The sequence below is a fragment of the Aotus nancymaae genome, unplaced genomic scaffold (genome assembly GCF_030222135.1).
Source record: "Aotus nancymaae isolate 86718 unplaced genomic scaffold, 86718_ANA_hifiasm-v0.15.2.pri h1tg000115l, whole genome shotgun sequence".
NCBI lineage: Eukaryota > Metazoa > Chordata > Mammalia > Primates > Aotidae > Aotus > Aotus nancymaae.
The window spans coordinates 3,867,856-3,878,296 of NW_026988530.1; the positions used below are offsets into that span (position 1 = coordinate 3,867,856).

Below are 10,441 nucleotides of genomic sequence, written 5' to 3' on the forward strand. Positions count from 1 at the left end.
TCTTCCTGTTGCAAAACCCTATAGGAAGAGAGCTGGTCTAGCAGAAATATGGTTCCTATAAAGCTGAGTGAAAATGAAGAAAGGATTTGGAAGCTGAGAAACAAGTTAAAAAAGGGTACACCACATATATGCTATGACTTTTTTAGGAAATATAAAGTGGCAAGCTTTTGAGAAAAATAAACTTTCAAATTATTTAAAACAATGAAGCATAAGTAGAAACATACTAGGAATTATTTTTTTAATGTACCTTTTCTGGATACAGTTTTTTGAATTGGGACTGATTGCTTTTGTTTCCCAGTTTGACTCTGGGAAGACGTCACGTGAGGTCGATTCTGGGAAGGCGTCACCGGAGGTCGACTCTGGGAAGGCGCCACGGGAGGTCGACTCTGGGAAGGCGCCACGGGAGGTCGACTCTGGGAAGGCGCCACGGGAGGTCGACTCTGGGAAGGCGCCACGGGAGGTCGACTCTGGGAAGGCGCCACGGGAGGTCGACTCTGGGAAGGCGCCACGGGAGGTCGACTCTGGGAAGGCGTCACCGGAGGTCGACTCTGGGAAGGCGCCACGGGAGGTCGACTCTGGGAAGGCGCCACCGGAGGTCGACTCTGGGAAGGCGCCACGGGAGGTCGACTCTGGGAAGGCGCCACGGGAGGTCGACTCTGGGAAGGCGCCACCGGAGGTCGACTCTGGGAAGGCGCCACGGGAGGTCGACTCTGGGAAGGCGCCACGGGAGGTCGACTCTGGGAAGGCGCCACGGGAGGTCGACTCTGGGAAGGCGTCACCGGAGGTCGACTCTGGGAAGGCGCCACGGGAGGTCGACTCTGGGAAGGCGCCACGGGAGGTCGACTCTGGGAAGGCGCCACGGGAGGTCGACTCTGGGAAGGCGTCACCGGAGGTCGACTCTGGGAAGGCGTCACCGGAGGTCGACTCTGGGAAGGCGTCACCGGAGGTCGACTCTGGGAAGGCGTCACGTGATGTCGACTCTGGGAAGGCGTCACCGGAGGTCGACTCTGGGGAGGCGTCACAGGAGTTTGACTCTGGGAAGGCGTCACCCGAGGGTGACTCTGGGAAGGGGTCACAGGAGGGTGACTCTGGGGAGGTGTCACCTGAGGTTGACTCTGGGAAGGCGTCACAGGAGGGTGACTCTGGGAAGGCGTCACGTGAGGTCGACTCTGGGGAGGCGTCACAGGAGTTTGACTCTGGGAAGGCGTCACCCGAGGGTGACTCTGGGAAGGGGTCACAGGAGGGTGACTCTGGGGAGGTGTCACCTGAGGTTGACTCTGGGAAGGCGTCACAGGAGGTTGACTCTGGGAAGGCGTCACCTGAGGTTGACTCTGGGAAGGCGTCACAGGAGGTTGACTCTGGGAAGGTTGACGCTGAATTTTTTCCTCTTCTTTTGCAGATAGAGGCTGAACATCTTGCTGTTTTTTTGTAGCCTTTTTCTTTTTACAAAGTCCATAAAGAAAACATAATAAAATAAGCAAAACAATAGGCAACAATATACACAGAAAACAAAACTCTTTCTTCCTTCTCTTAGGGGGCGGGCCACTGTCGACACTACCTCCATAGCCTTCTATTAGGCAGTTGGGAGGGTCCCACAAGTAATTGCAATGGCAGTGATGTTTATTGTTGCAGATGCCCCTCTTGTTACAAAATGCAGGTGAGCAATTGCTATTCAAGATGTTTATGTGGACACAGTGCCTATGGATGCATATATGATCTGTCCCACACTCTGTGCCATCTTTCACTTCACCAATATCAGGTCCCTTCATCCCAAAATGGTAATCAGTACTCCAGCACATTATTTCCTTGAAGCGAGCCCCAAGCACAGTAGAATGATCATGCAAATTGGGAATTTCGGTCACATTCTCACACTGAATTCTTCCACACTGGACATCGGAGATATTACATTTTATGTATGTAGCATCTTTGATACCACAGTTACCAACACGCTCACCTAAGGTGTTCAATTGTGTGTAGCAAATCTGTCTTGCAGTCTTTGCCCCTGCACCAAAAATCCTCTGACACTGTTCATTGCGGTCATGACATTTCTTTTCATAGCAGTAGGCCTTCTCCCCACAGGGAATTCCATCTTCCACATATACATCATCTGGGCACTTATGCGAAGTTCCATTGCACCATTCTGGAAGATCACATTCACTGACCTCCTTTCTACACACTTCCCCTGATGGTAGGAGCTTGCAGTTTTTGCAACAAAGTCCAAAAGCACAGGTAGAACCATCAGTCAGAGTGCAGTTTGACAGACAGCAGGGATCTTTTGTGCAACGCTTTAAAGGTCCACAGTCACATTCCTCTTCTTCTTCAACAACACCGTTCCCACAGTGCTTCACACTAAAGATGTCCTTTGTATATAGATGTTCAATCAAACACCTTGACCGCCCTGCAGTAGACCAAAAAGAAGCATAACTGCAATTGCTAAATTTAGTTGTTGGTGGGTTAAATTCATGCATTATGCATACATGCTGTGAACACCTACATGGATAAATATCATGGCTCATGCCCAAATTATGACCTAGATGATGAGTCACTGCAATTGCAAAAGGGCCCAAAGTTTTGTTCAGGAAAGTAACAATTGCACAACTACGCTGTGGTGTGCACATTCCTCCCTGCACTGCTAAGCCACTTAACCCTCTTAATCCTAGATTTGTGAAAAGATGTGTGGCATCAGGTTGTAGCCGGGGATTAATGTTGTCCAACTTCCACTTGCAAAATAGGTTCACAGATTTCCTTACATCATCTACTACAATGGGATTTCTGTTAGTCCAGATCTCCAAACCAAATAATAACACCTTCACACCAAGTGCATCCAAAATGGAATCCACTACATTAACAATAACATATAGATCCTCCAGCAACTTTGACTCATTCCTTTCATAACGAATGTATAGATAATTATCGATCACAACGACAATTTCAATAATCCTAAAATGGATCCACCAGCCCTCATAAGAACTTTGCTTCAGAGTGGAATTATCAATTTCTTCAAATTCTATTTGGCATGTTATTTCATTTTGCATCAATCCAGATCTCATGGTTGGAAACTGTTTTTCCTCATTTTCCATCTTATACACCAGATGTTCAAATGTGGTAGAAAATGCTAGGGGCTTGATTTCATAAGCAATGTCATTTATCTGTAGTATTCCTTGAAATCCCCCAAAACAGGTACTGAGGGAAACCAGAGATTCTGAGTCCCCTTCCACATAACCATGATAGTAGCAGTTATTCTGGACAAAAGGCTGGTCTTCAAGGATAGCACCTTGGTCTGTATAGGTGAACACAGGGAGGTGTTTGGAGATCAAAAGTTTCTTAACCTTTATATGGATAATGTGTTTCTGACCTCCAAAGTGCAGGACATAGGAGAGCCAGCCTGGAGGTTTCATGCCTCTGGCACTGCCAGTTATCCTCACAGGAATCACCACATCTGGGGTGCTGTGATATTGGGGGTGCTCATCCTGGATGCGTCCAGAGCAGGACAGAAACACCCCAAGCCAGTGAAGCAGGAGTAACATCTTCATGTTCCACAAGGCTTCAAATCACAGTGATTTTGAAGTCACTGTTATGGAAACACTGATCCAGAGGAGAAGTCAGGGCTGGAGTCACAGGGGTTGTGGCTCCTTCTTCTGAGTTGGTCAGTGTGTGGCGCTAATCATTAAAAATTCATCTTCTGGCAGAGTTGAACCATCAGAGCTGCAGCACTGTAAGTAAAACGAAAAGCAGCACATGGATGAGTGTGATTATAAGAGAATACAGTGGGGAAGGGGAGAAAGGAAAAAGGATCAGATAAAGTGATTAATGCTTTGATCATGGAATGACTCAAGAGATTGCCTAGAATTTGCTTTTAAATATTGATAGGGAAAAGGGAATAGAGAGTGTACAGAAAATAAAACTTGGACATACGTGGATGGTTATTGAATATAATGATGGAAACTTGATTCACTATATAGTTCTTTATAGGTAATTATTTGCAAATATTTTCACAATAAATAACTAAAACAAAAAGTTCTTAAGGGTAAGCTGAACTTATATCTTAAATTTCTGATACAGTTTCAATTTACACATGTTAAATTATTATAAGCATTAATAGCTTTTTCTATTTAACTACAAATGATACATTAGTTGATCACATTATCTAAGAGACATTTTTAAAAACCATTCTTATGTTACTCCAAATTTTTATGGTACTTACCATATACCTTTCTATGGCATGATATTTATTTAGTTTTCTTTTGCTTCCCTAACTTCCTCTTCTCACTAGCCTTGTCAGACAGGACGATCCTCAAGAGCATCAGTGTGTCTTTCACAAATATTAATACCTCAGATAATGCCTGGCTTAATTCTTTATGTAATGAATAATGTTTGACTTGAAGGTGATTGTTTTTGGAGTGAAATAAATATTACTCAAAATATGTTTACACCGTATTACATATATAAAGAAGAATATTATTCAACATCTATGGTAAATTCATGCTCTGGAACAAAGTTGTATAGATTGTTTTTCCTGATCCTTCCTTCTAAATACAATACTGTGAAACAAGTTAATGAATAACAACAAAAAGACTCTGAAAACTCATGGACCTAGAAAATAGAAGGATAGTTAATAAAAAGAAAAATTCTGACTAGTGACCTCTGTACTTGAGCAGGGTAAGTGATCTGAGTTTCTTCTTATCGGTCATGCATATCCCAAACTGATGGCTAGATGGATCTTTAACCCCAAACCTCCAACAAGCATAGACAGAAAAAAGAAAAAAAAAAAAAAAAACTAAAGAAAAGATTTCACTTTCTGGTCAAATAGCTAAGAATGGAAAAGCTGAACAAAGACGTGGTGAGGTGCTCCAGCCCTTTCTTTAGAGTCAGGACATATGTGTGTTGATTCATCCACAGTGGCAATTTCAGACTTGACAGGCCTACCCAAAACACGCTCCACTTTCAGTGCACTGGTGGGCTGTCCATTCCACCTATATTGGAAACATCATAGCACTGGATGACCAACCTAACCCTCATTCAATAACCAGGTAACTAACTAACTGATCTGCCTTCAGAGGCATCAATGAAGCCTTAGATAGCTGATATAACCCTGTTGAAGAATTAGTCCAGTGAAATGGTACCTGAATGAGTCACAGAAGTATTATCCATAAAGTCTGACATTTCCTAGCCTTCTATCAGATGACATAGGAAGACCAAAGCCTGATGGTTTTTGTTTCTTCCATCTTCAGGCATGAAAGTGGCCCAATGACATGAGTGGCCTAGAAGGGGCCTTCTGCCCCAGGTGGCACCAGCAATAATTGAGTTGAAACCCCTTCAGAATAAAAAAGCAAAGTAAAGTATAATAATATTAAAAGGGCTATCAAAATTAAACTTTTTTGTTACTCAGTCCACAAAAGCACACCAGAATATACACTCTAAACATAGAAAGGCAACTATCTTCTGAAATAGAAAATTTAATTAGAATCAAGCATCTCCTACAGAGTGACATCAGCAAAATGGAAGTTCTGTACTCTCCTACCCACCAGAACACATATCAACAACAATTTTGGGGATGCTGTAAGTGTCCAAGAATTTATTCATTTCTCCTAGATATACTGGTTTATTTGCACGGAGGTGTATGTAGAATCTCTGATGGTAGTTTGTATTTCTGTGGAATCAGTGGTGATATCCTCTTGATCATTTTTTTATTGCACCTATTTGATTCTTCTCTCTTTTCTTTTTTATTAGTCTGGATAGCAGTCTATTTTGTTGATCTTTTCAAAAAGACAGCTCCTGGATTTATTGATTTTTTGAAGAGTTTTCTTGTGTCTCTATCTCCTTCAGTTCTGCTCTCATCTCAGTTATTACTTGTTTTCTGCTAGCTTTTGAATTTGTTTGATCTTGCACCTCTAGTTCTTTTAATCATGATGTTGGGGTGTCGATTTTAAACCTTTCCTCATGTCTCTTGCAGGCATTTAGTGCTATAAATTTCCCTCTAGGCACTGCTTTAAATGTATCCCACAGTTTCTGGTATGTTGTGTCTTCGTTCTCATTGGTTTTGAAGAACATTTTTATTTCTGCCTTCATTTCATTATTTATCCAGTCGTCATTCAGGAGCAGGTTGTTCAGTTTCCAGTAGGTATGTGGTTTTGAGTGAGTTTCTTAATCCTTAGTTCTAATTTGATTGCTCTATGGTCTGAGAGACAGACTAAACCAGGAAGAAGTTGAATCCCTGAATAGATCAATAACAAGGTCTGAAATTGAGGCAGTAATAAAGAGCCTACCAACCAAAAAAAGTCCAGGACCAGACTGGTTCACAGCCAAATTCTACCAGAGGTACAAAGAGGAGCTGGTACCATTTCTTCTGAAACTATTCCCAACAATACAAAAAGAGGAAATCCTCCCTAACTCATTTTATGAGACCAACATTATCCTTATACCAAAATCTGGCAGAGACACAACTAAAAAAGAAAATTTCAGGCCAATATCTATGATGAACATTGATGGGAAATCCTCAATAAAATACTGTCAAACTGAATCCAACAGTACCTCAAAAAGCTTATCCATCACAATCAAGTCAGCTTCATCCCTGGGATGCAAAGCTGGTTCAACATAGGCAAATCTATAAACATCATCCATCATCACATAAACAGAACCAAAGACAAAAAACACATGATTATCTCAACAGATGCAGAGAAGGGCATCGATAAAATTCAACAGCCCTTTATGCTAAAAACTCTCAATAAACTAGGTATCGATGGAATGTACCTGAAAATAATTTGAGCTATTTATGACAAACCCACAGCCAATATTATACTGAATGGATAAAAACTGGAAGCATTCTCTTTGAAAACTGGCACAAGACAAGGATGCCCTCTCTCACCACTCCTATTCAACATAATATTGGAAGTTCTGGCTAGGGTAATCAGGCAAGAAAAAGAAATAAATAGTATTCAGTTAGGAAAAGAGGAAGTCAAATTGTCTCTATTTGCAGATAACATGATTGTATTTTAGGGGACCCTATTATTTCAGCCCAAAATCTCCTTAAGCTGATAAGCAACTTCAGCAAAGTCTCAGGATTAAAGTCAATGTGCAAAAATCACAATCATTCCTATAAACCAATAACAGACAAACAGAGAGCCAAATCATGAGTGAACTCCCATTCACAATTGCTACAAAGAGAATAAAATACCTAGGAATACAACCAAGAAGGGACATGAAGGAGCTCTTAAAGAAGAACTACAAACCACTGCTCAGGGAAATAACAGAGGATACATGGAAAAACATTTCATGTTCATGGTTAGGAAGAATCAGTATCATGAAAATGACCACACTGCCCAAAGCAATTTATAGATTCAATGCTATCCCCATCAAGCTATCATTGACTTTATCACAAGATTGGGAAAAAAAAACACCTTAAACTTCATATGGAACCAAAAAAGAGCCTGCATAGACAAGACAATCCTAAGCAAAAAAACAAAGCTGGAGGCATCACGTTACCTGACTTCAAGCAAGGCTACAGTAATCAAAACAGCACAGTACTGGTACCAAAACAGAGATATAGACCAATGGAACAGGACATAGGCCCCAGAAGTAATGCCACATATCTAAAACCATCTGATCTTTGAACAAACTTGACAAAAACAAGCAATGGGGAAAGGATTCCCTATTTAATAAATGGTGTTGAGAAAACTGGCCAGCTGTGTGAAGAAAGCTGAGACTGGATCCCTACCTTACACCTTATACAAAAATTAACTCTAGATGAGTTAAAGATTTAAACATAAGACCTAACACCATAAAACCCTAGAAGAAAACCTAGGCAATACCATTCAGGACATAGGCATAGGCAAGGACTTCATGACTAAAACATCAACAGCAAAGGAAACAAAAGCCAAAATAGACAAATGGGATCTAATTAAACTTAAGAGCTCCTGCACAGCAAAAGAAACTATATTACAGTGAACTCGCAACCAACAGAATGGGAAACAGTTTTTGCAATCTACCCATCTGACAAAGGGCTAATATCTAGAATCAATAAAGAACTCAAAAAAATTTACAAGAAAAAAACAACCCCATCAAAAAGTGGGCCAAGGACATGAACAGACACTTCTCAAAAGAAGACATTTATGCAGCCAACAAACTATGAAAAAATGCTCAACATCACTGGTCGTTAGAGAAAGGCAAATCAAAACTACATTGAGATACCATCTCACGCCAGTTAGAATGATGGTCATTAAAAAATCAGGAGACAGATGCTGGAGAGGATGTGGAGAAATAGGAGCACTTTTACACTTTTGGTAGGAGTGTAAATTAGTTCAACCATTGTGGAAGACAGTGTGGTGATTCCTCAAGGATCTAGAGCTAGAAATACCATTTGACTCATCAATCCTGTTACTGGATATATACCCAAAGGTTTATAAATCATTCTATTATAAAGACACATGCACACATATGTGTACTGCAGCACTGTTCACAATAGCAAAGACTTGGAGCCAGCCCAAATGCCCATCAATGATAGACTAGATAAAGAAAATGTGGCAGATATACGTCATGGAATACTATGCAGCCATAAAAAAGAATGAATTAATGTCCTTTGCAGGGACATGGATGAAGCTGGAAACCATCATTCTCAGCAAACTGACATAAGAACAGAAAACCAAACACCTCATGCTCTCACTCATAAGTGGGTGTTGAACAATGAGAACACATGGACAGGGAGGGGAACATCACACACCAGGGCTTGTCGAAGGTTGGGGAGGCTGGGGGAGGGATAGCAGAAGGTGGGGAGATTAGGGAGGGATAGCCTTAGGAGAAATACCTAATGTAGATGATAGGTTGATGGATGCAGCAAACCACCAAGGCACGTGAATACCTATGTAACAAACCTGAATGTTCCGCACATGTACCCCAGAACTTAAAGTATAAAAAATAAATTGTAAAAACAACAATTTTCGAAAAAATTATCTTTGTAAGAAATGCTGAAGCTAATTGAATGACTACCACACCCTGCGAAAATGAAAAATCGAGTTACCAAATTTAGTAGGGAGATTCAGAACACTCTCTCAGTGGAGTCCCTGTTCCCAGTGCACTGCCATGCAATCATAAAGGGAACCCCTAGTTCCCAGCTTCTCCCAGTCATTGGAAGAGATTGATTTGCGTTTGGTACTCCAAATTTTTTAAAGGGCCTTTATACATGAATGACTTGTGTCAGTTGCAGCTCTGACTGTTCTACCACAACCTAGTCTTCTGCAGAGGACGGAGATGGTGGCTTAAGCTGGTGGATGCCACAGATCCCCCTACTTCTTGGCATAGAGTAAGCAGATGAGAGATCCCAGCTTTCAGCTTCCTGCTATGGAGGCAGAGTGTTGATCTGTGTGTCTGACACTCCAGCTTCTCAATGGCTGCCCAAAGCTCTAGCATCTATTTAACTAGTTTTAGAGCTCGAACGGGTCTGACACAGTTTTGACACCTGTGGGAGAACGGAGATGGGGCTTGAACAGGTAGACACCATACATCCTCCCTACTTCTCAGCACATAGATAACAGACAAAAAATCCCAGCTCTCAGCTTTCTCTGGGGTTAGGGAGGGTATGGGGACAACTTGACTGGTGCATCCAATGCCCATTTCTCTGGGGCTATCCAAAGAACTGGTATCTTACTAGCCAGTCTTAGAGCTCTGAGTGGCCTACCACAGTCTAGCACACCAGGGAAGAACATAGATGAAAGCTTGTGCTGCTGGACACCATATATCCACCCTTCTGTTCAGCACAGAGCAAGCAGACAGAATATCCCAAGTGTCAGCTTTCTTCTAGAAAAGAAAGGAATTGCCCAGCACCCAACCTCTCCAGGACTACATAAATAACTGGCATGAGACTTGCCACTCTTGGATCTCTCATGGGTCTGGTACAGTGTAGACACCTAGGAGAAAATATTAATAGAAATGGTAGTTTGGACTGGTTGATAGAATAGTTTCTCACCCCAGGTCAGCACAGAATAGTAAACAAAAATCATATCTGTTTCTTTTCATGGAGAGAGAGTGAGAGTTATTAGAAGGACTAGAATCTCTGGCTTTGCTGGTTGGTGGAGGTCTTCTCCTATACAAAGCTAATCTGTAAAGACTGAGAGAGGGCCTTCTGTGTCTAATGTACAAATATCAACACAGATAACTAAGGAAAATATAGAAACAGGCAAAGATGTTCCAAACAAAGGAACAAGAGACAAATCTTCAGAAACCAACTTTAATGAAACATCATTATATGATTTACCTGATTTAGAATGCAAAACATTATAAAGATGTCTATGGAGGTCAAGAGAGCAGTGCATGAACAAAGTTAGAATTCAACAAAGCAGCAGAAAATATTTTTTAAAGTACCAAAACAGAAATCATGAAACTGAGAAATGCAATAACTGAACTAAATTATCTCATAGAGAACTTCAACAACAGACTAGGTGAAGAAGAA

The 10,441-nt window shown here is 41.5% G+C and overlaps 1 protein-coding gene across 1 annotated transcript; it reads right to left on the reverse strand.

The window, feature by feature from the left end:
- Positions 1-230: 230 nt before the first annotated feature.
- ADAM29 (ADAM metallopeptidase domain 29) lies at positions 231-3,533 on the reverse strand. The gene is made up of 2 exons (XM_064370994.1): positions 1,104-3,533; positions 231-629 (listed from the first exon to the last, which is right to left on the reverse strand). Exons 1-2 carry the CDS (start codon positions 3,531-3,533, stop codon positions 231-233), a joined length of 2,829 nt encoding a protein of 942 aa, XP_064227064.1.
- Positions 3,534-10,441: the final 6,908 nt, after the last annotated feature.

What these genes read in the sequence shown, in the direction of transcription:
- ADAM29 (XM_064370994.1), bottom strand. Translation starts at nt 3,533, where the DNA reads ATGAAGATGTTACTCCTGCTTCACTGGCTTGGGGTGTTTCTGTCCTGC. An exon ending in CTTCCCAGAGTCAACCTCAG is followed by an intron (nt 630 to 1,103) that starts GTGACACCTCCC and finishes GCGCCTTCCCAG; the next exon opens with AGTCGACCTCCCGTGGCGCC.